Below are 26,667 nucleotides of genomic sequence, written 5' to 3' on the forward strand. Positions count from 1 at the left end.
CGGGGGGCGCGGGGGACGGCAGGAGGGGGACGGGAGCCGGCTCGGCCTCCGCTTCGACCCCGCCCCGCCCCGCCCCGCAGCAGCCGCAGCCCCAGGCCCAGCCCCAACCGCCGCCGCAGCCCCAGGCCCAGGCCCAGCCCGCAGGAAGCGTGCGCCGCCGGCCCGGGGCCGCCTCCACCAGCCGGGGAGGAGCGGAGCCCCGCGGGAGGGGCAGCGGGAGGAGACCGAAGGGACGGGGGCCGAGGGAGAGGAGGAGCCGGGCGACGGGAGGGGGGCGAGGGGGAGAGGAGGAGTCGAACGGGTGTCGGGGTTGGCGGGGGGGGGGGGAGGGGGGCGGGACCCTTTCCCAGAGCTTCTCCCTCCCATCCCGCCGCCGGGACCGGGAATTTTAGAGGCAGGACCTTGGAATTCCGGAGCCGGAGGGCTCCTGGAAGTCTACACCCGGGATGCGGGAGATTCGGAGGCCCAGGACGCATGGTATTTTAGAGCTGGAGTGCCCGGGGGGTTTCCATTTGGGATGCCTGGAGTTTCGGAGTTGGGGGATTCCTGGCATTCTGGAGCGGGGAATGCCCGAAAGTCTACAGGCAGGAGGCCTGGAGTTCTAGAATCCGGGGTAGCTGGGATTCTAGAGAATTTTTTAGACTGTGAGCCCACTGTTGGGTAGGGACTGTCTCTATTATGTTGCCATCTTGTACTTCCCAAGCGCTTAGTACAGTGCTCTGCACACAGTAAGTGCTCAATAAATACGATTGATTGATTGATTGATTCTAGAGCAGCAGGGATGCTAGGGAGTTTGAGGTCCAGAAGGTTTAGAATTCTAGCTCGGAGGGGCCGGAAAATCTACAGCCAGGTCGCCTGGAATTCTGCCTCCGAATGTCGCCTAGTGCCTGCACTTCTAGAGCCGAAATAACTGGAATTCTAGAGCCTGGATATGTGGAAGTTAGGGTCAGGCTACTTGGGATTTCTGGAGTCGGCGGGATCTGGTATTCTGGAGCCCGAGGTGCCTGAAATTTCAGAGCTGGGAATTCCTAAATCCTGGTCCAGGGATTGATTTCCTTTGCCTCCACTAGCGGCAGTTGAGCCCTTGGCCGCCTATCTGGGCTGAGAGTTCCAATGCTACCGCCCGGCGCTGCTCAAGGACGCCGAAGCCGAATTGGGGAGGGGGCGGAGCCTTTTCATGGGTGGGTCCTGTCTCTCACCCTCTCCTGCCTTCCACAAAAACACCAACTTTCCTCTCTTCCTCTCCCCTCTAACCTTCTCTTCCCCCTTCCCACTTTTCTCTCGCTCCAGTCCATACGTCACTCTCCTGTCCGGATCATTACTCTTAAAAAAACGTGCAGTCCACGTCTATCCAGTCCTCAAGCACTTCCAGCCGTGGCCTATCCACTTGCACATTACATAGAAATTCCTTACCAACGGCTTTAAAGTCCTCAAACACCTTGTCCCCTCCTTAACCCCCTCCCATATCACTTCGCTGACCTACTACGACCCAGTGCGCTCACTTGGCTCTTTCTGATGCCAACCTACTCACAGTACCTCGATCTCCTCTATCTCGCTGCTGACCCCTTGCTCACGTCCTGCCTCTGGCCTGGAACTCCTTAGCCCTTCACATCTGACAGACCTCTCCTCTCCCCACATTCAAAACCTTATTCAAAGCACATCTCCTCCAAGAGGCCTTCCCCGACTTGACCCTCATTTCCTGTATTTCCTTTCCCTTTGGCGTTGTCCTGGCACTTGGATTTGTACCCTTTATTTACCCCACTCTCAACCCCACAGTACTTATGTACATATCCTGTTTTTTTGTAGTTGCTGGTCTCCCCCTCTAGATTGTAGACTACTTCTGTCAATCAGTCTAATCAATGGTATTTACTGAGCACTTACTGTGAGCACTTACTGTGAAAAGCAAGAAGGGGTGGAAAAATAGGGAAAGGAAGGAGAGGGAAAATCAGGGGAGAAGAGAGCAGAGGAAGGCTGGGGAGGGCAGGAAAGTAAAGAGAAAGGTGGGGGAGGAGGGAGAGAAGGAAGTGGAAAGCAGGGAAGAAGGGAGAGAGGGAGGGAAGAAAAATGCCGGGGAAAGGGAAGTAGGGACGGGGAAGCAGGCAGCTCTCTCAGCTGTTCCCCGAGACGCCGCCCGGCGCCTGGAAGCCTGGAGCCCAGCGAGGGCATGAGAGGGAGGGAGTCCCACAGCCTGGTTTCTCCAGATGAAACGGAAACGGGGCACCGTTGGGTTGGAGGGGGACGGGTCAAGTTCCTCAATCTCAATCTCTCTCTCTCTCTCTCTTTCACACACACACACACACACACACACACACACTTTCTCTCTCTCTCTACTAGTCGATGGGGGAGAGGAGGAGGAAGAAACACGGCCTTGCCCTCGGGGGTAGCCTGAGAGGGTGACAGGACCCTCAGACACACTGTGCTAGGTGCTGCGGTAAGAACAGAGGGAGGAGAAGACCCAGTCACCGCCCTCCTAAGGCTGTCAGTCTGATGGGGGAAACGAGATCTCCCTCTCTTTCTATCCCTCCCACACACATACTCTGTATGTACAGGGTACAGGGGGAGCGTCAGAGGAAGAGCAGATACATTCCTGCAGTCCTTCGAGGGCAGACATGGCATACACCACAAGGGGGGAGGGACAAGGACTCGTGCTCCTCCCCAGAGGAGGCTGCAGCTGTGAAGACATGGGTTCCTCTCCCCAGCTACTTAGGCTCTTGTTGGGTGCCAGAAGATGAGGCCCCGCCCCCTCAGCAACGGGTGGACATAATTAGCTGGGTCCCATCTTTCCATTTCTGTCTCCAGCTCTCGGCCCTCTCTCTATCTGTAGCACGTTGGTGGTATAGTGGTGAGCATTGCTGTCTTCCAAGCAGTTGACGCTGGTTTGATTCCCGGCCAACGCAATTATGTTTTGCCTTCCCAGACTGAGGCCCCCTTTTTTCTTTCCTCCTCCCCTCCCCATCCCCTCCTCCCTCTGTCCTTCCCCCTTCCCCTCTCCACAGCACTTGTGTATACTTGTACATATTTATTAATGTATTTTATGAACGATGTGTCTATAGCTATAATTCCATTTATTCCGTTGGTATTGATATCTGTCTACTTGGGGTTTTTTTGTCTGTCTCCCCCTTCTAGACTGTGAGCCCGTTGTTGGGTAGGGACCGTCTCTATATGTTGCCGATTTGTACTTCCCAAGCGCTCAGTACAGTGCTCTGCACACAATAAGCGCTCAATAAATATGATCGAATGAATGAATGAATGAATACTCCTCTGCCTCTGCTTCACTGCCTCGGCCTCGGCCTGTCCCTATCTCCCCATCTCACTCACCGTGCCCTGCACACAGTGAGCGCTCGATAAACAGGACTGAGTGGATGAATGAATGAATGCTGCGACATGGCTGGCCCGGGAATTTTGGATTGCGTTGGACATTAAAACGGGCGATATGCAAATGAGATGCAAATCGTTATGCAAATACACGCGGCCATTTTGTGTTCCCGCTCGGGCAGCGTCTACACCGACCAGAAAGGGGAGGTGTCGGGCCCTGCCTTGATGGAACAGCGTGAACCCGGGCCGGCCTGGGGTCCCACCGGCATCACCAAGCCACGAGGGGCGGCCGCGGAAGAAACAGAAATCAGAAGTCAGATGCAAAGAGGATCCTCCCCTATTGCCTGGAAACCCCGCCCCACCACGGTGGGGGGGCGGGGAAGGGGCCTGGAAATCCCGTGGGGTTGGATAGGACAGGGCAAGGGGCGTCTCTCCTTCCTCTAGCCACCCCCCAGGCCACGGCTCTGCTGAGGATGTGGGGTCTATTTGCATAGATCGGGAAATCTGCGTAAACCGGTCCTGTCCTGCCATCGAGTTGGAACGGGGACCCTGCGGACTAGCCGCTCGGCACGCCAGGGCCCAAAGATTTAGGATGGAAGTGGGCGGAGAGGGGCTGGGAAGTCGGGAGGGACCACGGAAAGGAGGAGGAGTAGTAATTGTGGGTGGGAGTAGTATTAATAATATTTATGGCGCTTAAGTGCTTACTATAGGCCAAGCACTCCTCTGGACTCTGGGGTAGATCCAAGTTAATCATGGGGTTCCTCTCCCAACATAGGGCTGGCAGTCTAAGTATTAAGGAGAAAGAGACGAGGGGACCATGGACTGGTGACAGACACAGAAGGCCTGATGAACCGGGAGACCTGATGGGGCCTATTGCCTCTGCCCTAACAGCCGAGGAGCAGAGCCTCGCTCGGCAACCACGACCCCCATTTCCTCATTCCCCACTCCCTTCTATGTCGCTCTGATTTGCTCCCTTTATTCACCCCTCCCTCAGCCCCTTAGCAATTATGTACATAGCCATAATTTAGTTATAACAATAATTATAATTGTATTTTTCTGTTGAGCCCTTACTATGTGCCAGGCACTTTTCTAAGCTCTGGGGTAGATACGAGATAATAGAGTTAGACACAGTCTCTGTCCAACATAGGGACTTGAGGCCCAGAGAAGTGAAGTGACTTGCCCAAGGTCATCCAGCAGACAAGTGGCAGAGGCAGGATTAGAAACCAAGTCCTTCTGACTCCCAGGCCTGCGCTCTATCCAGCCTTAGCCACTTGTCTGCTGTGTGATCTTGGGCAAGCTATTTAACTTCTCTGTGCCTGTTACTTCATCTGTAAAAAGGGGATTAAGACTGTGAGCCCCACGTGGGACAACTCGATTATCTTTTATCTACCCCAGTGCTTAGAACAGTGCTTGGCACATAATAAATGCTTAACAAATACCATATTTATTATTTTTATTACCTGACTAGGCCACTTCTCTCGCTCAACCTGTAATAATAATAATGGCATTTATTAAGCGCTTACTGTGTGCAAAGCACTGTTCTAAGCGCTGGGGAGGTTACAAGGTGATCAGGTTGTCCCACTTGGGGCTCAGAGTCTTCATCCCCATTTTACAGATGAGGTAACTGAGGCACAGAGAAGTTAGGTGACTTGCCCAAAGTCACACAGCTGACAAGTGGGGGAGCCGGGGTTTGAACCTATGACCTCTGGCTCCCAAGGCCACGCTCTTTCCACTGAGCCACGCTGCTTCTCTGTGAGCTCGTTGTGGGCAGGGAATGTGTCTACCGACTCTGATCTAGTGTACTCTCCCCAGCGCTCAATAAATCCGATGGATGGATTGATAGATAGATTGATTGACACCCCTCCTCTCCTCCGCTCCCCTGGGCCCTGAGGGAGGGCTGGCCCCGCCTCTCCCGGACGGCCGTAGGACAGGCCCCAGTCCCCTCTCCCAGGGACGCCGCCAACTCCCGTCCGGCCCCACGCACCCGCATTTCGGCCCGTCCCGTTTTCCCGCGCCCCGGAGGAGTCCCGGCGGAGTCCCGGCGGAGGAGTCCCGGTCCACCAAGCCGAGCGGAGCTTTCCTTGGGCAGCGGCGCCCCCGCGTGGCCGCGGCGGGGCACTACGGCGGTGGGTCCCGAAAGGGCCGCGGGGCGAATCTCCAGGGGAACGGTAGGACTGGAGGGGGCAGCGGGCAGGGAGCAGGGAAGGAAGGACGGGAAGGAAGGAAAGAAAGAAAAAGAAAGAAAGAGAGAGAGAGAGAGAGAGAGAGAGAGAGAGAGAGAGAGAGAGAGAGAGAGAGACAGAAAGAAAAAGAAAGAGAAAGAAAGAAAAAAGAAAGAAAGAAAGAAAGAAAAAGAAGGAAGGAAGGAAGGAAGGAAAGAGAGAGAGAAGAAAGAAAGAAAGAAAGAAAGAAAGAAAGAAAGAAAGAAAGAAAGACGGACGGGAAGGAAAGAAAGAAGGAAGGAAGGAAGGAAGGAAGGAAAGAGAGAGAGAGAGAAAGAAAGAAAGAAAGAAAGAAAGAAAGAAAGAAAGAGAAAGAAAGAAAGAGAGAAAGAGAGAAAGAAAAAGAAGGAAGAAAGAAAAAGAAAGAAGAAAGAAAGAAAGAAGAAAGAAAGAAAGAAAAAGGAAGGAAGGAAGGAAAGAGAGAGAAAGAAAGAAAGAAAGAGAGAAAGAAAAAGAAGGAAGAAAGAAAGAAAGAAAGAAAGAAAAAGAAGGAAGAAAGGAAGAAACAAAGAAAGGAAGAAAGGAAGGAAGGAAGGAAAGAGAGAAAGAAAGAAAGAAAGAAAGAAAGAAAGAAAGAAAGAAAGAAAGAAAGAAAGAAAGAAAGAAAGAAAGAAGAAAGAAAAAGGAAGAAAGAAAGAAAAGAAAGAAAGAAAAAGATGGACGGGAAAGAAGGAAGGAAGGAAGGAAGGAAGGAAGGAAGGAGGGAGGGTGGGTTTGGCGTTGAAAGGAGAGCTAGCAAGTGGAGGAGGTGGAGATCTGGATCACTGAAGGGGAGTCAGGGGTGTTGGGTCTCGGGAGAGAATCAGGGGCAGAGAGGGCAGAGCCAGGGGTGGGAGAAATCTAAAGAAAATCCTTAAGAAAATCATCACTGCGGCTGTAAGACTTGTAGTCTGGCCTGGAGCCTAACCCCTTGCAGTCACTATGTTCCTTCTGACAGTCCCCTAAAGGATGGGCTCATAATAATAACCCTTTCCTCTCCATCCAAACCAATACTTTGCTGGTTCAATCTCTCATCCTATCCCGACTGGATTACTACATCAGCCTCCTCTCTGATCTCCCATCCTCCTGTCTCTCCCCGCTTCAGTCTATACTTCACGCTGTTGCCCAGCTCATCTTTGTGCAGAAACACTCTGGGCATGTTACTCCCCTCCTCAATAATCTCCAGTGGCTGCCAGTCAACCTACGTGTCAAGCAAAAACTCCTCACGCTCGGCTTCAAAGCTCTCCATCACCTCGCCCCCTCCTACCTCACCTCCCTTCTCTCCTTCTGCAGCCCAGCCCGCACCCTCTGCTCCTCTGCCTTTAACTTCCTCACTGTACCTCGTTCTCGCCTGTCCCGCCGTCGACCCCCAGCCCACGTCCTCCCCCTGGCCTGGAATGCCCTCCCTCCGCACATCCGCCAAGCTAGCTCTCTTCCTCCCTCAAAGCCCTACTGCGAGCTCCCCTCCTCCAAGAGGCCTTCTCAGACTGAGCCCCCTTTTTCCTCTCCTCCCCATCCCCCTCCCCCTACCTCCTTCCCCTCCCCACAGCACCTGTATATGCTTGTACAGATTTATTACCCTATTTCACTTGTACATATTTAATATTCTATTTATTAATGTGTATCTAGCTTTAATTCTATTTGTTCTGTCGACTTGACACCTGTCCACGATTTGTCTTGTTGTCTGTCTCCCCCTTCTAGACTGTGAGCCTGTTGTTGGGTAAGGACTGCCTCTCTATGTTGCCGACTTGCACTTCCCAAGCGCTTAGTACAGTGCTCTGCACAAAGTAAGCGCTCAATACGATTGAATAAATGAATGAAATAATAATAATAATGATGGTGTTTATTAAGCAGTTACTAGGTGCAAAGCACTGGCTTTGATTCCACTTTGTATTTCCTTGCCTAATATTGCAGTGTTGGTCAGTGAGCTCCCAAAGCAGCAATTCGTTTTAGTGTCCTCCTCCTGTATACTGTAGGCTGCTTCCGGGCAGGGATCAGGCCTACTAACTCTTGAATTGTACTTTCCTAAGTTCTTAGTACAGTGCCTTGTACAGTAAGTGGTCAGTAAATATTGATTGTTCAGGGCTGGGTCACTAGGGTAGTCAGGGACACGGAGGGAAAGAGTCAGGGATGATGGATGGACAGTGCTGGGTCACTGTGGGGAGAATCAGGAATAGAGAGGAGAGTCAGGAGTGGTGGATGGTCTGTGCTGTGTCACTGGAGGAGAGGATGGAGAGGGGAGAGTCAGCGCTGTTGGATGGTCCTTCCTGGGTCACTGGGGGAGAGTCAGAGGCCAATTTGTACTTCCCAAGCGCTTAGTACAGTGCTCTGCACATAGTAAGCGCTCAATAAATACGATTGATTGATTGATTTGGATGGTCCTTGCTGGGTCACTGGGGGAGTCGGGATGTAGACGGCAGCGTGGGGGCTGTTGGATGCTCTGTGCTGGGCATAGCTAGGTGCCCACTACTATGTTCTACACACAGTGGTATTGTCCAGGCTTAAGGTCATGATTCCAGCTGGGCAGGTGAGCTCAGAGGTAAAATTTTACGCCAAGACAGAATGGTCCAGGGGAACTGCGGTTTGGCCGGGGACGGGGGTGCGGGGTGGGGGTGAGAAGGGGCTCCATCCCTCTAGAGGAAATTCTTGCCCCAGTTCATCCCAGATGGTACCAAGGTCCCCACCCCTCCAAAACAGCTCCTGGCATCTAAGCCTCAGCTGACTTGTGGACTGGATCTGGGCAACTCCTCTTCTCCCTAGGGCCCCCCCCCTCACCACCACACACACACACCCACCAGCCATCCATCTGGTTGTTTCCCATGCCCCCAGGTAGTGTGGCACCTTGGCGGAGGGTAGCCCTGGTCCTGGTGGAGAGGGAGGGCAGCTCGGCCGCCGGCGGTCAGGACACCACAGACCCAGATTCCAAAGTTCTGTATTTTTCAAAATAAAGGTCACACGTTGTTTAGAGACAATCTACACAAGAGTTACAAAAAATATTTGCCCAGGCATAAGCATACACAGGTTTGTTAATTATACACATTTGGTTACAAGTGTGCTTGCAAAAAGTTCATTGTAAATATACACGAGGCCCCGTAGGTGTGTACAGCGCGCGCGCCACAATTCTCTATCCAAACGAGGAAAATTGACAGTATGTTACATTCACTTACAAGTAGACAAAATGCAAAATACAAGTTCATCTTCTGTACAAAAGGGGAAGGCGTCTGACACTTTCCATGGTGAAGAGCTGATTATAAGGAGGCACGGGGGAAGGAGGGAAGGGAGGAGGTGGGGGGCTTGTTTGGGCTCCCCCATTCCCGCTGTCACCAAGGAAGCGCAACAAGACCTTTGTCGATTCCCAAATCACAAGTTTGGACTGGACCCACCCCCGAGAACGTCTCCAGAGGGCTCTCGCTGCCACACTACAATGGGGACAGAAAACCAAGCTGTGTGTCAGTCAGTTCCAACATTAACGCGGCTGTATAAAGAACATTTCCTTCAAAAGAAAAAATTTACTTCTGGTTGAAATTACAATTTACAATATACAACACTATCGGCTACGACCAGGAAAGGGGTGAATATACACTGAAATGCACAGGATTGCTAATTTCTTTCCTTACCAAAAACGGGTTTATGTTGATTCAAACTTCTCCACATTTACATTACAGAAGGTTTTACAAATGTACAATTGTACAATCAAAAGTATGTTCCACTACTAGGGTGCAGTATAGATACAGATTAGACATCAAAACAAGAAAATACTACAAATTTGTATATATGCAAAGTCTACACCAAGTATACACTAGATATTTATAGAAGCAAGACCAAAGCCGTGGTGGATTTTTCTCATGCGAAAGAATCGATTCTGACCGTCAATGGGAACAGAAGAAATCAAGAAGCCCAGCCCCCGCCCGCCGCCCCCTCCCACCCCCCCCCGGCGTCCAACCCGCCGCCCGGCCGCCCCCTCCCCGCCCCCCGACCCCGGTCCACCCTCCGAAAGGAGCAATTTAAAAAGTTCCAGAAACTTAAAAAGGCATCTGGGGTGGGAGGCTGGCACCACGGGGAGCTCGGTCCGGGCGCAGCAGGGAAGGTGGCCACGGGCACCGGCCAGCCGGCCACACACTCACCCAGGGGAAGCCGGATGGCCAAACCCGCCTTCCCGCCCAACAATTAAAAACTTTTTTTTCTCTTTGACATCAGCCCTGAGCCGAGTCTCTGGGGGTGGGGGGAACAGGGTGGGGAGCGTCGGGCCCAGGGCCTCTGGGTCGGTTGCTACCTATGTACAAGGATACTATACAACCAGTAAAACAGCAGGGCAATTTGTTAATTAAAAAAAATAATTAGTACATGTTATGCATAATAAAATTAAAGGAATTTACAAAGGGGGAGAGGGACGTGTGTGTGTGTGTGTGTCTGTGTGTGTGTCTGTATGTCCGGTTCCCGGATCCGCGGACCTGCTGGAATATCAGGGGTGGTGGTGGCAGGGGATGGAAGGCAGGGACGGGGGTGGGCGGAGCGCCCCCGTTTTCTCAGATGATGCCGTTGGGGGGGCCGCAGATGGGTCCCAGGTCCACCCCGTTCTTCATGTAGTACTTCTCCAGCTTGGCCAGGATGTGCTTCCCGTACGTGTATTTGCGCAGCGTGGCGATATGTGGCCGGATCTGGGGTGGAGCACAGCGTTGGTGCCAGGAGAGGGGGGCAACGGAAGGGTTAGGGATGGCAAAGGGATCACGGGAGGGATGGGAACACACACACAATCGGTCCTTGAGGGCGGGTTAGGATCAGGGATCGGAGGCAAGAGGCCCGACACCCCAAGGCTCAAAAACTAGGGGAAGCCAGATTCCGGCACCCTGGGCCTGAATCGCAACCCGTCCTCCACTGCCCAGCTGGACACAGGATGGTGACCCCACCTGCAACGCCCTAGCCCCCACCATGGTCCCAACCCCCACCCTAGCCAGCTCAGCTCTTCTGAGCACGTACAGGATCTCCTCACCGAACACCGTTCTCCGTGAGGGCAAGAGTGTCATCATCGCTGGCCCCTATTGGAAGCACAGTCTCCCCTCACCTGGAAGACTGACTCCCAAACCCGCCCGGGAAAGCATAGCTCGCCCTCCCCACTTCTTCCCCCGCCGCGCCCACCTTGTGCATGACGATCTTGCGCTGGGCGGGCTCGGCCACATCGATCATCTTCTGCACGACGTAGTTGGCGTACTGGTCCTTCATCATGGTGTACAGCGCGCTGTGCGGCCCATCGTTCACGCTGCATACCTCATCGATCAGCATGGCGCGCTCCGTGCGCGATGCGTGGGTCACGCACTTCTCCACCACATTGCTGGGCGGTGGCATCGGGGGGAGGAGGAGGTGGAAGGGGAGAAGTGGAAAGGTGGAGGAAGAGAAGGAGGGGGGCGAATCAGAGCCCATAAATTCCCTGCTTCCAGGCTACCCGCACCGGCCCCCTGCATCCCAAATCCAGAACGAGGGATGTCACATCGCTCATGCCAACGAGCAGGACTCCCGAATGCTGGCCGGTCATCTGAAGGGGCACACTACCAGCTGCTCCCGGCCCACCCCTCTTCTCTCTTCCAGTTAGACTCTGTCTAACCTGACGTCAGATCTCCCCCAGGATTTGGTCCGGCGCCGGCCACAGAGAAAACGCTCAAACAGATCCCAAAGTGCCTGTCGCGATTACCTGGCAAACTTGTGCTGACTCAATACAAGTACGTTGCCCCGAATTTCGGCTACAATCTTGCTCTTGTCCTCGGGACGCCCGTGCTCCAGTACGTGCTGGATGACGTAGTTTCCGTACTGGTCCTGGGGACACCAGGTAGTGAATGAAGCTGGGCCCTTCAGCTCTCTGGGTCCCCCGGCTCTCCAGTCCCTCCCTCGGTTCCCTGGCCCCCCGAGCTCCTGGCGGCCACGTCCCCTCGGGCACCTGCACGAGCTGCTCCGTGTGCTGGTGCAGCTCCTCCAGGACGGGCAGCGTCTGATCGGGGAGGCAATGCTCCAGGATCCTCTGGATCACGCGGCAGCCGTACGGGTGCGTGGACAACGCAAACACCTAGGGGAGGGGACACGCACGCACACTCAGATGTGCGGGGTGAAGGTCCCCGGAGCCGCTGCAGCCAGCCACCCCGCCTCCTCACATGGGCGCACTCCACAACACAGAGGATGCGGCGCTGGGCACAGGCCCATGGGCGCCAAGCATGGACTCAGGGGTGCCAAGGCGCTCTGCCCGCTGAAATCTCCTGAAGGCAAAAACCAGCCCCGGCTCCAGTGTGCAACTAGGAGGGGCAGGATTCTGCAGCAATTCCATAACCCGCCGTCTCACGCGCCCCGGGCCACGTCCAGGGCCGCACCTGGCCCTTGAAGGCATCGATGATGAACTGCAGAGACTGTGGCTGGACACACTCGATGCACTTCTGCACTACATGGTTTCCGTTCTGGTCCTTGACGCACTTGAGGACGTGGCCGTCCAGCTCCCGCACCATGTCGTTCTACGAGGAGAGGGAGACCGGGAGCACCACCGGCACTGGAACAGGCTGGCCCGCCGGCACCCCCCTCCCTCCCACTAACCGGGGATATGGGACCCATATGGTGTTGTCAGTGGTGCAGGGTTGGGCTGGCCACGGACTATGTCCGGGAGAAGGAAAGCAAAACTCCCTGCCCCTATTCCTATGCCCAGAACTCAGCTCTCCAACTCTGAGGCCCAAGCACCCACATATCGATCCTGCCCACCTGCCCACCCAGTGAGGCGGAAGTGAGGACAGCCAGGGTATCTGCTGAGACTGCCTGAACCGCCGTCTGGCTTGCCCCCACCCCCTCCACAGCCCCAGAGGGGCTGGACAGAACCCTGCCTGCCTTGTGTTCGAGGTCAGTAGCAGACCCCTACCTGAGGGCAGGCATGCGTGGTGCCTTGGGGGGATCATCAGAGTGGAGTCACGGATGGCGGGGTTTGGCTAAGACTCTACGAGGCAGGAAAATCGGGAGGAGGGGAGGGGAGACTAACTGGAGAAAGTCTCAGGAAAAGGTTGGAGCTATCAGGCCTGGGCCAGGAGGGCTGAGCCCGATTCCCAGAATGTCGGGGGGGCTCTGTGCCGAAGGCACTGGCCATCTGCATCCACTGAGCTTCATCCTGGCCAGCAGAAATGGCTTCTGCAAAGCAGGAGGGCCCGAGGTTGGGCCTGAAGAAGAACAACCACATAGAAGGATGACAAGAGGCCTGCTCTGTTCCGGGCGGATCAGGGGGTGGGGATGCGGGCAAAGGGGAGGGGCAGGGGCTCCCCCAGCCCCCAACCCGGCCTTCTCCCAGCCCGGCGGACCCCAAGAAAGAAGGTAAGGTAAGGCGGAAACTTACAATTACCTGCTGGTCAGGGGGAACGAACTCGAGCGCCTTCTGGATGACGCGGCAGCCATACATCTGCAGTGCCAGGGACAGCACATGTCCCCGGATCCGCTCCGCCAGCGCCAGCTTCTGCTCCAAGCTCCCAAACTGCGGGTGGACACACAGACACATCAGCCCTGGGCAGCGGGTGCCCTGGGTATCGGGCGACCCTCCCTGCAGCGCTCCATGGCAGGGTTCCCGGGGGGGAGGGAAGGGCCCTCTGGTTCTTAGGCCATCGTGCCCGAAACAGCCAGATGCTCGTCTGGGGCGGAAGAGGTGGAGGGTGGGGGGGGCTCAAGTGGTCAGGGACAGGAGAGAGGGCAGGGCAGGGATCCAAGGGTCTGAGGGGCCGAGAGGCTGTGAGCAGGCAGGCTTACTTCAAAAAACTTCTGGATGACATAGTTCCCAAACACGTCCACCATGAGCTGGTAGGCCGCCTGCAGGATCTCACTGAAGACCAGCTGGCGTTCAGCTGGGGTCGCCCGCTCCAGTTTCAGCTGGATGAACCTGTGGGCGGATGGGGAAGGAGGTGAGAGCAGGCTGAATGTCTTGGGAGGCAGCCCCTGACCCCGACTGCCCGCATGGACGGGCCAGGGCGCCGAAGAGAACAGAGCAGAGTCCTGAGCTGAGCACCGTCCTGCACCCTGGGCAGAGAGCCACAGACTGAGAGGCCCAGAAGCCTGGTCCTGGCCCTCCAGGACCTCGCCATCCAGCGGAGGAGACGGATGCTGAGGAATGCTTGGCGGAAGGAAGGAGAAGGGGATCAGTCTACAAGTTAGTGCTCCAGGAATCAGGGGTACGAGGTGGGCCGGACGTGCAACAGGAGGTGGGGAGCTTAGAAGCTGTCAGAGGGCACCGAGGCACTAGATTGGCTGAAAGTCAGGGGAAACGGAAAACCCAATTCATTTGATCTCATCTATTGAGCTCCTACCATGTGCAGAGCACAGTACTAAGCACTCGAGAGAGTAGAGTAAAGCAAAAAGAAATGAGATGAGTTGGGAAAGGCCTCCTGAAGTAGAGGGGAATTTCAGGAGGGCCTTGACTCTGGGGAGAGCATAGGTCTGGTCTGCGAGTAAGAAGGGAGAGGGAAATCAATCGTATTTGGGAAAGGTGCAAGAACGGGTGTGGCGAGGGAGCTGATGGAATAGCTGGTGGTCACTAGCGCTTGTTTGATGCAGAGAAGACAGCAGCCAACAGAGAGGCTTGGGGAGCGGGTCCTGGGGTGAATGCAGGGAGCTGAGCCCACTCCCCAGGGGGTAGTAGTGAGGGGGTGGGAGGGAGGGGGAGGCGGGGTGCCACCGGCCCGGGGGGTCTCACCTGGATCCGTGCTGGTCCTGGGAAAACTCCATGATGTGGCCGGCGATCTCACGCAGCTGCAGGTTGGGGTAGCGGTTGTTGCGGAAATCCTCCAGGAGGCGGCTGCGGCCGGACGGCATGACGTCGGACATGCCGTAGCGCAGGCGGGACGGAGGGAACAGGGCGCTGCTCGGGCTGAACAGGCTGGAGGCGCTGCTGGCGCTGCGGTACTTGGCCTCGGCCCCGGGGGCTGCCGAAATATATCTCCCGCTGCCGTTGGTCAGTCCACCTGTGGAAGCCGCCAGACACACGGCTGTGAACGGTGACGGGGGCCAGGAGGAGGGGTGCCGCCTCTGGGCCCACCCTGGTGGAAGGGGACCGACCCACCCCGGGACTCGTTGACTGCTAAAGGCAGAAAGGTCCTGGGATCGCTCCCCTCCCTTGCCCCAGAGGGCCTGGGTGAGACTTCAGGAAACGCTCCCGCTCATGGCCGGTGAGCTCCTCCACCCTCAGGATGGAGAGAGCCAGGCTCCGGTAGTTTCCTCTCGGCAGATGATGCAGGGGAATGGCCAGGACAGGATAGGAGATGGGGGAGATGCGGCAGGGGGAGGACGCCTCTCTGGATCCCTTACCCAGGTTTAGACTGGACGAGGACCCGTGCGAGGAGAGGGATGGGGGCGGTGTCTGGGAATGTCCCGGGGCCTGGCTGGGCAGGGGCATGCCCACTGGGCCCGGTGACGAGGAGAAGCCCAGGCCGTTGTAGAAGCTGTGTCCAATGGGGGTGAGGTTGCCAGAGGTGCGCTTGTACAGGTCGCTACTGCCCGTCAGAGAGTCACGGCGGGAGGCGCTGCCGGCACTGGAGTTGGCGACTGCGGAAGGACAGAGGCGGACCTGTTTTCCGACCGGCCCCAGGTGCACCTCCCCCGCCCCACCCCGCGTGGCCCCTGGGTTCCCCCTACCCTTTACCTGCCGTGCCAAACCCACCGAGGGCAGAGCCCAGGGTGGCACCCAGAGAGCCGCTGCCCCCAAAGCCCAGGGAGGGGCTGGCAGGCTGGGCCGAGCCCTGGGAGAACAGAGAGCTACTCTGGGCGTTGTTGCTCAGCGAACTGTTGCCGTAGAATGAGCTGGAGGCCAGGTTGCTGCTGGGCTGTGGCTGGGGTTGCGGCTGCGGCTGCTGTGTGCCCAAAGGGCGGAACGGCCCGTTCGTCGTGCCCGCGAGGCCCCCCGCTGCGCCGTTGGCCGAAGCTGCGGCCGCTGCGACTGCTGAGGGCCAGAGGGGGAGATTTGGATTAGGTGCCCAACCCCAGCCAGCCGACCCCAAGGCCTCCGCCCCCTCTCACGGGGCGCAGCCCGCTCACCTGCTTGGGCGGCCGAGGAGCTGATGATGACGGGGGCGGGAGCCACGAGGCGGACGGGTGCGCCCAGGCCGTTGCGGGCTCCTGCGTTCACCACCAGGGCGCCCGTCTGGTCGTAGTATGCGGCGGGCGCCAGGACTGGATAGCCTGTGGAGCCACCGACACACTGTCAATCCATCGACCCATCATCGATTGACCCATCAAGCCCGTGCCCACGCCTGCCATCCCCAGCCCCAAGGACCCCACGGGCCCGAGCCGGTCGCTAACGGGCACCTGCTCTGGGGGTGTCTGTGGCCCGGAGGCTGGCTCAGAACAGCCGAGTACGGACAGATGTTCTCATCAGCAGAGTCTATGCGAGGGCAAGTGCATCATCCCTGCCAGCCCCCGGGGCCCCGCCCCCCAACCCCCCCGGCCCGAAGGTCGCACCCGGCATCCCAGCCGCCAGCCCCTGTCCGAAGGCCAACGCGGAGTTGACGGCTGCAGCTGCCACGAGGGGGTCCGTCTGCTGTCCCTGCTGGTTCTGGTTTGGGGTCAGGGGCCGCTGGCTGGCCGCTCCCCGCAGCACCTAGCGGAGGAGAGCAGGGGAGATCAGCCCCTCCCCCAACGTGGACCGCAGTCTTGCCGTATGTGGCCAGGTCATTCAGGGCAAGAGATGAGGGAGGCAAAGGTTGAGAGGGCTTCTAAAGTTCTCCTCCTACCTCTCTGGATGCTCATTCTAAGTCTCTTTCACAGGCCCCTCCTCTCCCTTGCATCACCCCTAACTGTGGGAGTCCCTCAAGGCTCAGTTCTGGGTCCCCTTCTGTTCTCCATCTACACCCACTCCCTCAGAGAACTCATTCGTTTGGATTGTTTCTGACCCAATCACTGCTCCACCCTGCTATCACTGAAACCTAGCTCTCCCCTGCTGCTCTTTCTAGAGGGGGCTTTGTCTTCGCCTAATCCTCCAGACTCACAGGGAAAGGGGGAGGAGTTGGCTTCCTTCTCGCTCCCCAATGCCGCTTTCGCACCATTCCAACTCCCCCGTCCCTCTCTCCCTTCCTTCGAAGCCCATACCGTCCAACTCTACCACCTACTCCAGATGCTAATCAACGCTACCTACATGCCCCTAAGCCCTACCTCAAATTTTTTGAACCACTTTGATCCCTTGCTCACTTTCCTTCTCTTTCTCCATCCCTACAATGATCCTTGGGCCTCTGCATCAAACCATCAGCTTTAAAGCCCTCAGTCACCTAGCCCCCTCCTACCATACCTCATTGCTTTCCTACAACCCAACTCACGCACTTTGCTCCTCTAATGCCAGTCTTCGGGCTTGTCTAGCTCACCACAGGACCCTTGCCCACATCCTCTCTCTGCCCTGGAACTCCCTTCCCCTTCCCATCTGACAGACCACCACTCTTCTAACCTCCAGAGCCCTACTAGAGGCCTTTACTGACTAAACCCTTATTTCCCCTACTCCTTTCCCTTCTGTATCGCACATGCACATGGATTTGTCCCCTCGAGGACTGGCCTAGGGGGTGAGCGATCACTGCCCCAGAAGGTTGTTTCCAGTAGGGCAGGTTCGGCTTGAGTCTGACAGCAAGGGTCAGATTGCCCCATTCGCTCTCAACGCCCAGAGGCCAGTATCAAGCCAAATGAGCTCGAGCCTGGAATCCTTCCCGGCCTGAGCACCCTCCCAGTGTGGACCCTGCCGGACAGAGAGCCAGGCCCAGAGGTGGCGTGTAGTGGCCAGATGCCACATTCCTGCAAATCCCGGAGGGCTCCGGAAACAGCCGGCCCTTAAGTCCCCCGCCTCCCTTTGGTCCCGAGCCGTGGGGGACGTGGCCAGTGCCCGTGGACACGGAATGCAGAGGGCCGTCATCACCGTGAGCCGGGCACACCTGTTGCTGGCCTTGCTGGGTCTGCTGCGTCGTCTGCTGATTGGCTGAGTTGGTGGCGGCGGCGGCGGCAGCGGCGGCCGCCTGCTGCTGGAAGAGGCTGGCTGGATAGACGCCCCAGGGGGTGACTCCATAGTACTGGTGGGGGACCACGGCAGGGCCTGCAGACACACCGGAGGGGGCGGAAAGAGGGTGTCAGGAAATCCCCGGGGAGGATAGTTGCCGGGAGAGACTGGGCGGATGGACCCAGGAGGGCCTGCTGACCCAAGACAGGACCTGTTCCTGGGCCCACCGCCCCTCCCTGCCCTCCGGTCTCTCCCCTCCTACTGAGGAGGGGCAGCGGGCTGGCAGCTAGACGGGAGGGGAGACACTGCTCCTGGCTCCGGCCTCCCACAGCCGGACCCTGACAGACCGGGCCACACTAGCTGGCCGGTGGCCCCATCTGCCAGGGTCCCCACTCGGGGCTTCCCAGGGGTCTGGCTCAGGGCTCAGCATAGAGCAGGTTCTCATCACCACACTGCAGTGAGGGCAAGAGTGTCATCACTGCCAGACCCCAAAACCTCAACCTCCCTTCGGCCGAGGAATGCTCTCGGGGCACAAGCCGGCTCTCTGCCCCCAACCGCGGCCCCAAGACAACACCGGGTGGGACTGTGTGCTGGCTGTGTCCCCCCCACCCTCAGACACCCACCCTCACAGTTAGAGATAGACCACCCCCACCCACACCTCTTACTCTCCCTCGGGGACCCGGTACAGGATAGCTGACAACTCTGACCGTTCCCTCACCCTGGTGGGCTGGGAGGTGGGGAAACGGCAATTCTGTATGCGCCCCCGGCCAGCCCGAGCCCATCCTGTTCCCGGGACGGCTTGGCTCCTGGGTGGCGGTCCCGGGGCCTGGGGGAGGTGGACTCACCAAGGGTGGCCGCGGCGGCCGCCAGTCCGGCCGTGTAGGGGTCCGTCCCCGGGGGCGCAGCGCTGATGATGTAGGGGTTGGGGACAAAGGCGGCGGGAGCCAGACCTGCTGAAAACATACCTGTCAGTAAAAACAGAGCGGGCTAGCGGCCAGCCCAATGCCCCCTCCGCAGGGGCCACGGCGGCGGCGTGGGGGACACCGCCACGGTGGGCAGGGCCACAGCGGGCAGTGCCATGGGAAGAGAAGGAAGCCGATGGTTGGCATTCCTGTAAACTCCGAGGAAAACTCCAGGGGCCCCATCCAGCCCTCCAGGAGGCGCTTGGCCGGCCCCAGCGGGAACATGTCCATGTGTGCTGTGGGCATGGGGTGGTGCTTGTACGCATGTGTCTGCATCTGCCTGCCCTGCTCTCCCTCGAGCAGACACGGGATCCGGCCCCCTGCCTGGCCCATGCCCTGGGAATTGGGGAGGGACTCATCATTAAAACGGGTCTTCAGGGAAGGCAAGGGGGTTCCAGTTGCCGGGGGGGTTGGGGGAAGGGGTGGGTCCCTGTCGTGACAGAGGCTGCTTACCGATGTGTGGTTGGTGAGCGGCGGCCAGCGCGTACTGCTGCTGCTGGGCTGTGGTAAGTTGCTGGACCGCAAGTGCATTCGGCCTCTGGAACAGCTGAGGGAAAAGGAAGAGGAGCCTGGCACCCAGGTTGGCCCTTCCCTCGAACCCACTGCCATCAACCCCTCCACGAGCCTCTTGAGGAAGGGGGTAGCACTCAGCCAGCGGGAGGGAAGGCGTGCCCGCCCTCCAACGCTCTCCCTGTCCATCAGCCTCCCACAGTCCACACGACCCCCGTGCCCGCCACGCACCTGCTGCTGGGAGTTGTAGTCGAACAGACCCACGGTGGCCGCGGCCGAGTCGACGGGCACCTGTGTGCCGGAGTAGTCGAACTGGAGAGGCTCCATGCCCACGTGCTCCATGGCGTCCAGTGGCACGCTCTGGGATTCCATGGCCGAGAAATCCTCCACGGGCTTGGCCCCGTTGCCACCGCCCAGCTGGGCCAGGCCGTCGGCTCCACCCGGGTTTGGGCCCAGGAGATCCACCTCGGCGGCTGACGTCGGGCAGTTCCCGGGGGTCCGGCTGATGGGAGGGCAGGAACGGGAACGACATTCAGACCCACCTGGAGAGGGGCGCAAGCCCCCACAACCAAGGCCGATTCCTCAAGTCCGACGGCCACCGTCGTCTGCTGGCCTGGGCCTCCTGCCCTTGGCGCAACCAGCTGGGGACATCCGGCTGGGCACAAGGCTCATCAAAGGTCTGTGGGGAGCACGCTCCTACCCCAGCCCCTGGTCTCCTGCCATTGCCCCGCCCTCCCGTACACCCCCACCTCAGAAGGGCCCCAGGCAAGGCTCAGCAGGGGCAGAGGAGACACCCACCTGAAGTCTTTGCCATCCCCGTCAATTCCGTTCTGCACGGGTAAGCACCCATTGGCCTTGTCCATGCTGTCACCCTCCTCCTTCAGCTCTGCCAGCTTGTCCCCGTCAAAGGTGCCTTTGCTCTTCTTCTCCCCTTTGTCGTTGTCGTCGCCATCTGCATCCCGTGGGCCCTGCTCCCGGACACAGGGCTTCCCTTAGTGCCACCGACAATGGCCTAGGCTCCCCTGGTCTCCCCAAGGCTTCAGACTCTTTTCTGGGCCCCTGCTTGCTCAAGTGTGAGAAGCGAGTGGCCCAGGACACATGTGCATTTCCCGCCCTTCAGACCCAAGCTGCCGCCGCCACCACCTCAACCCATCACCCAGGCCCTCCCGTGGTACTCACAAATCCGCCTTTCCTGAGGCAGGAGTCTCCAGGGGAAGAGCTCAGGACGTACTCCACCATGCTGACGCCCAAGCCCCCGCTCTCCGACCGTGGTGACAGTACCGAGTTGACCTCGCTGTTGACATGGAAGCTCTGACCAGGCCGGCGCTGCACCATGATCGGCTGGGAGACGGAGTGGTCTGCAACAAGCACACGTGGTCTGAGGCACGCTCACCTCGAGCCCCGGGCGGGCCACGCCCACTCCGAGCCCTGGCTGACATGACAGGGATGGGGTGGCTCAGCCCAGATTGGCACAAGATCCACCCTGGGGTCCCCGCAGCCCGCCTGTGGCCACAGCTTCGGCAAGGGGTCCTATCCTTAGGCACAGGAGGGGACTGGATTCAGTCAGGCCATCAGTGGTATATACTGAGTGCTTCCTGCATGTGGAGCACTGGACTCAGAGCTTGGAAGAGGGAAATACAACGGGAGACACAATTCCAGCCCCCAGGAAGCTCACAGTCTGGCAGAGGAAACAGGCACTAACAACAATTACAGACTAGGGAAGCAACAGGGTACAAGGATATGGACATAAGCACTGAGGGGCTAAGGGGGTACAGATCCAAGTGCTCAGGTGAGGCGATGCAGAAGGGAGGGTGAATGCGGTGGGGTTAGTAAGGGAAGGCTTCCTGGAGATGTGACTTTAATCAGGTTTTGTAGGTGGGGAGAATGAGCATCTATTGGCTAAGAAAGCAGAGGGAGTTTCAGGGCGGAGAGAGGATGTGAACAAGGGATCAGAGGCGAGACACGCAAAATCGAGGTACAGTGAGAAGGCTGGCATTAGAGGAGTGCCGTGTGCAGGCTGGGTTGTAGTAGGAGATGAATGAAGACTGGTGGTGATGGGGGAGCTGACTGAGTGTCTTAAAGCAGATGGTCAGGGGTTCCTGTTTGATGCAGAGATGGGTGGGCAATCACCGGAGGCTTAAGAGGAATGGGGCGGGGGGGGGGGGGTGGTCCTTGTGCAGAACCACATCAATCAATGGTATTTAGTAAGTGCTTACTAGGTGAAGAGAAGTTCAATAGAACACATTCCCTACCCACAAGGAGCTTACAGTCTAGAGTGGGAAACAGATATTAAAATCAATTACGGATATGCACACAAACACTGTTAGGCTGAGGGTGCGGTGTCAAATCCGAGTTCCAGGGCAATGTAGAAGGGAGAGGGAGATGGGGAAATGAGGGCTAGAATATCCCAGCTCACATGTCTACTTGTTTTGTCACCTGTCTACTTGTTTTCTTTTGTTGTCTGTCTCCCCCTTCTAGACGGTAAGCCCGCTGTTGGGTAGGGACCATCTCTACATGTTGCCGATTTGTACTTCCCAAGCGCTTAGTACAGCGCTCTACACACAGTAAGTGCTCGATAAATACGACAATGAATGAATGAGTGAGGCCTCTTGAAAGAGATGTGATTTCAATAAGGCTTTGAAGGTGGGGAGAGTGGTGGTCTGTTAGATGTGAGAGGGTGGGTGTTCCAGGCCACAGGCAATATGTGTGCCAGGGGTCAGCAGTGTGATAGACGAGACTGAGGTACAGTGAGTAAGTTGGCATTAGAAGAGCAAAGTGAACATGCTGGATCAGAAATCAGTGCAGTAAGACAGGAAGGGGCAAGGTGACTGAGTGCTTTAAAGCCTATGACAAGCTTTTGTTTGATATAGAGGTGGACGGGCAACCACTGGAGTTGCTTGAGGAGTGACTTTTTTTAGAAAAATGATCCGGACAGCGGAGTAAAGTACAGACTGGAGTGGGGAAGGAAAAGAAAGCAGGGAGGTCAGATAGGAGGCTGATTTAGTAGTACAGCTGGCAAGCAGTGAGTCCTAGTGGTTAGAGCACGAGCCTGGGAGTCGAAAGGACCTAGATTCAAAACCTGTTTCTACCACTCATCTGCTGTGTTACCTTGTGTAATTCACTTCACTTCTCTGTGCTTCAGTTACCTCATCTTTTACATGAGGATTAAAGACCGTGAGTCCCATGTAGGGCACGGACTGTGCCCAACCTGATTGGGTTCTACCTACTTCAATGCTTAGTACAGTGCCTGGGCACACAGTAAGCGCTTAACAGATACGATAAAAAAGATAGGATCAACCTTGGACCAAACTTGGTAGCAGTTTGATGAGGAAGGGGCAGATACTAGAGATGTTACAAAGGTGGAACCAACAGGATTTGTTAACGGAGTGAATGTGTGGGTTGAATGGGAGAGATGAGTCAATGAGAATGCCAAGGTTTTGGGTTTGTGAGACATGGTGGCTGTTGATGTCATCTACAAGGATAGGAAAGTCAGGAGGGGGCAGGTTTTGTGTAGGACGATGGGGAGTCTTCCCCCACTGGGACCTGTCCCCCCACTTAAGCCTGACAGTGGCCACGGAGCGTGGGGAAAAGACACGGCTCATTGGTCCTGGGGGTGTTTGCACAGGGGAGGGAGAGGGCCGAGACCTGAGGCCGATACACAGGGCTGGGGAAGTTGGGGCATGAAGACAAGCTCCCCTCCATTGCTTACCTGACGTTCCCCAGGCACTGTCTCGCCACTGGTCACCCAAGAATATCCCCTTTGGTCCGTCTTTGCTGGAATCATCTGTTTCCCAAAACTTTTTCCCTGGCAAGAGCTGCTGCAATAAACGAGGATGAAGACAGGGGTTTCGCAATCAATCATGTGTGCAGAGCACAGTACTAAGTGCTTGGGGAAGTACACTACGACAGAATTGGTTGGCGCGGTCCTTGCTCACAAGGAGCTCACAAGGAGAGACAGCAGGAAAGCTATTGCGCCCGCTGGGAGTGGAGCCCCAACCCACCCTGGGGCCCCTGGGCCATTCCCGATGGCCACCCTCTCCTTCCCGGCCTCTCCGCCTCCCCATAGGACTGGTGGCAGCAGTGATTCTGGACCTCAACCTCCAGGTCTCCCCTCAGATCTGCCATGCTCTCCTGGGGGCTGACAAACCCCACGTGCCCGCCACATCCCCGAACAGATTTGGTTCCCTGACGCCTTTAGAATCCACACTGGCTGGAGTCTGCCTTCTTCCGAAGGAAAGAAGAGAGAGGATGTACGGCAAGGCAGGGGACAGCAGGGGAAGGAAGGGAAGAGTAGGTTCCAGGAAGGCAGGGGAGGAGAGCAAAAGAGGGGAGCGAAGGGAAAGGAGGGAAAGCTGGGGTGGGGAGAGGGAGGGACAAAACAGAGAGAGAAGAGGAAAGGGAGCAGAGGAGGGAAGGAGAAGGTGTGGAAAAAGTGGGCTGCCTGTTCTTGCAGGGGGCTATGGGAGAGGGGTCTGACCCACAGGCTCCCCCAGCTTCACGGCCCCAACCCATGAAATCCCCAGGTGCTGCCTCCAAGGCCAACTGCTTCATTCTTCTTGTTTCCCACTCCCGCTGCTCCCTCCCACAGGCCCAGCTGCAGGGACTCTGGGAACACGTTCCACCACTGTCGGAACAAGTCCTAGTCTCCGCCGGCCAGTGGCACGAGAAGCAAGCCCATCCCATTTGTGCCCAGGTGTTCCCTGTGCCCATCCCGCAGGAGACCTTGCGCTGGATGGACAGGGCTCAGAGTGTCTAGGGTTGCGGGGGAGGGTCAATCAGTGGTGTTTATTGAGTGCTTTCCGTGCAGAGCCCTGCACTAAGCACTTGGGAGAGTATAATACAATGGAGTTAGTAGACACGTTCCCTGCCCACAATGAGCTTTCAGTCTAGAGGCTAGCGGGAACACAAAATTCGAGCACGCCCCTGAAAATGGAAGGCGGTGGTAGAACGCTTGGGGAAAAACCACAGGAAACCACACTACGAGCAGGAGGAAAACTTGGTATTCGACACAAGTCGGGAAACCAAAAAAGCCAGGGGGCTCGGGGGCCTCACGCAGCAATGCCAGATCAGGTGGGGCTCGGGCAGCAGCGCGTAGCCATCAGGGGGCTCTGGCGTCTGTCAGCTCCTCACCCAGCCCCTGCTCTACATGTTGGGAGGGGATGGCTGAGCCGTGGCTGTGCTCTTTGGGGAGGTGAGACCTTCCTCACGGAACAGGTTGGACCAGCTGGGGAAGAAAACCTTGGGAGGCCACCGGGAGGCAGGCAGGCAGCAAAAGCAGCAGGGAAGGCTAGAAATCTCGGGATGAGGAGGTGGGGGGGGGGGGGGGGGGGGGGGGGGGGGGAAACGACGCGATGGAGGAATGGGGTAAAATGGATCCATCTAACTCTGCTATTTCATGATTTCTGGGACAAAAATTCTTGCTCCCTTCTCCAAGGGCTGTCCAGCCCCTGCTGGAGGAGTCAGGGGTGTGGGATGAGGCCTTCCCAGACTGAGCCCCTTCCTTCCTCTCCCCCTCACCCCCCTCTCCATCCCCCCCATCTTACCTCCTTCCCTTCCCCACAGCACCTGTATATATGTATATATGTTTGTACGTATTTATTTCTCTATTTATTTATTTTACTTGTACATACCTATTCTATTTATCTTATTTTGTTAGTATGTTTGGTTTTGTTCTCTGTCTCCCCCTTTTAGACTGTGAGCCCACTGTTGGGTAGGGACCGTCTCTATATGTTGCCAACTTGTACTTCCCAGGCGCTTAGTACAGTGCTCTGCACACAGTAAGCGCTCAATAAATACGATTGATTGATTGATTGGGATGGCTTGTGCTGGGTCACTGGCAGAGAGTCAGGGGTAAGAATAATAATAATAATAATGGCATTTGTTAAGCACTTACTATGCGCCAAGCACTGTACTAAGCGTCAGGGTGAGTACATGCAAATTGGGTTGGACACAGTCCCTGTTCCCACATGGGGCTCACAGTCTCAATCCCAATTTTACAGATGAGGTAACTGAGGCATAGTGAGGTAAAATGACTTGCCCAAGGTCACACAGCAGACAAGTGGCGGAGCCAGAATTAGAACCCATGACCTTCTGACTCCCAGGCCTGTGCTCTATCCACTCTGGTTCAGGCCGGGTCACTGAGGGAGATCCTGGATTGGACTGCGGAGGGGTCAGGGGTGTTGGGTGGGCTTTATTGGAGAGAGTGAGGGGCGAGGGATGGTCTGTTCTGGGTCACTGGGCAAGGGTCAGGGGCGTTGGACAGTCTGTACTAAGTCACTGGGAGAGTCAGCGGTAGGGGGGTAGAGTCAGAAAGCTGGATGAGCCACCCCTCCCTCCAAGGGAGGGTGACCAGAAGGTCACCAGGCCCTGGTTCCTCCCAGCATGGGTCACCAATGTTGGGAGACAGGACCGTGGGCTGGCAGAGTGATGGGTGAGGCTGACCTGGGGGCGATTCTCAGGTTTGTGAATTGGCCTGGGTGAGGGGCCTGGGCCCAGGGCCCAGGGAGTGCCAGGGTTTCCCCGCAGGGAGCGGGCAGGGAGAGCTCTGGGGAGGCAGCTGGGGACGAGCGACCCCCAAGTACCCACCAGTGGGCCCGGCACAGCAGCTGCTTCTGCCCAGCAGGTTTCCGGAGCCCGTGCAGCCGGGACCAGCTTGACCTGAGCTGCCATTTACACCTGTGAACCCTTCCTCCACACTGCCTCTAAACTGTAAATTTCCTGAGGACAGGGATCGTGTCTATTAACTCCACTATATTATACTCTTCCAAGTGCTTAGTACGGTGCTCTGCACACAGTAAGCGCTCAATAAATACCACTGCCTGACCACCCGGGTCATTCGGGGTCAAGTCCTTGCCTGGCACGGATGGGCTAACCTAGGCGGACCGCCCAGTTTCCCCTACAGTAGAGCTCTGCGTTCATTTACCTTTTCCACCTAAGTGGTGACTCTCTGACTATCAGAGACCCCACAGATTCATGCCCACACAGCTCAGGCCTGCTCCTCATTCCCGCCATTGTTGGTTCGCCCAGCCAGGTTTCCTATACTGCTGGAGCGACCCTGGGCCAGAGAGCAGGCCGTGGCTCAGGCCGCTGGCTTTGGCTGAGGGGCCGCTCCCTTGCCCGCTCACAGCAGCGCCCAGTGCCAGGTGGCAGTGACAAGCAAGGAGCCCGGGGGGCCCTGGTCGAGGGTGATCCCAAACCCACACACCCCAGACTGCCACACCCCAGATATACACAGAGTCAAATAAGCACAGATACACACATGCAGACTCACACCCCCAGGATCCACACAGTCTGCTACACCCCCAAATACACAAGCACAGACACGCAGTCTGATACACCTCCCCCATATGCAGGCAGGCGGGCAGGCAGGCGCGCATGCACGCACACACACACATACGCATGCACTCTTGGAATCTGACCCACCCACTGGTGTGCACGTGCAGTCTGACACGCCTCCAGAAGCACACTCACAGACCATCCATCATCCACCCTCAGAAACACCTGCACACGCACACACACACACACACACCCACACCCCCGACCACGTGGAAAAGCCCAAGCAGGCAGAGAGACAGGGAGGCTGTTGGGCACCAGAGTATGGAGGGAAGGGAGGAGCAGAACATAGCAGAGCAGAGCAGAAAGCCTACTTCCCAAAAGAAGACTCACCAAACAGGAAGTTGGCATAACAACCACAGTTAATCACCCACCCGAC

The 26,667-nt window shown here is 57.1% G+C and overlaps 1 protein-coding gene and 3 non-coding genes across 4 annotated transcripts in view; all 4 read right to left on the reverse strand.

The window, feature by feature from the left end:
* Positions 1-9,498: 9,498 nt before the first annotated feature.
* Positions 9,499-26,667, reverse strand: part of PUM1 (pumilio RNA binding family member 1) — a 37,485-nt gene continuing 20,316 nt past the window's right edge. The window contains exons 4-22 of the mRNA XM_038757876.1: positions 22,666-22,774; positions 20,136-20,314; positions 19,755-19,924; positions 19,188-19,458; positions 18,900-18,993; positions 18,330-18,434; positions 17,423-17,580; positions 15,972-16,110; positions 15,549-15,692; positions 15,157-15,453; positions 14,823-15,059; positions 14,212-14,479; positions 13,272-13,401; positions 12,874-13,002; positions 11,870-12,007; positions 11,446-11,571; positions 11,203-11,324; positions 10,653-10,845; positions 9,499-10,174 (exon numbers count right to left, since the gene is read on the reverse strand). Of these exons, the coding sequence (XP_038613804.1) occupies positions 10,043-10,174; positions 10,653-10,845; positions 11,203-11,324; positions 11,446-11,571; positions 11,870-12,007; positions 12,874-13,002; positions 13,272-13,401; positions 14,212-14,479; positions 14,823-15,059; positions 15,157-15,453; positions 15,549-15,692; positions 15,972-16,110; positions 17,423-17,580; positions 18,330-18,434; positions 18,900-18,993; positions 19,188-19,458; positions 19,755-19,924; positions 20,136-20,314; positions 22,666-22,774 (3,141 nt within the window). The 3' untranslated portion in view covers positions 9,499-10,042. The remainder of the gene's footprint in view (positions 10,175-10,652; positions 10,846-11,202; positions 11,325-11,445; positions 11,572-11,869; positions 12,008-12,873; positions 13,003-13,271; positions 13,402-14,211; positions 14,480-14,822; positions 15,060-15,156; positions 15,454-15,548; positions 15,693-15,971; positions 16,111-17,422; positions 17,581-18,329; positions 18,435-18,899; positions 18,994-19,187; positions 19,459-19,754; positions 19,925-20,135; positions 20,315-22,665; positions 22,775-26,667) is intronic.
* Positions 10,467-10,550, reverse strand: LOC119938919. The gene has a single exon (XR_005454606.1). It is a non-coding gene; the product is annotated as a small nucleolar RNA SNORD103/SNORD85 (small nucleolar RNA).
* Positions 15,847-15,927, reverse strand: LOC119938920. The gene has a single exon (XR_005454607.1). It is a non-coding gene; the product is annotated as a small nucleolar RNA SNORD103/SNORD85 (small nucleolar RNA).
* LOC119938922 lies at positions 17,895-17,970 on the reverse strand. The gene has a single exon (XR_005454608.1). It is a non-coding gene; the product is annotated as a small nucleolar RNA SNORD103/SNORD85 (small nucleolar RNA).

This window comes from Tachyglossus aculeatus, chromosome 16, assembly GCF_015852505.1.
Source record: "Tachyglossus aculeatus isolate mTacAcu1 chromosome 16, mTacAcu1.pri, whole genome shotgun sequence".
NCBI lineage: Eukaryota > Metazoa > Chordata > Mammalia > Monotremata > Tachyglossidae > Tachyglossus > Tachyglossus aculeatus.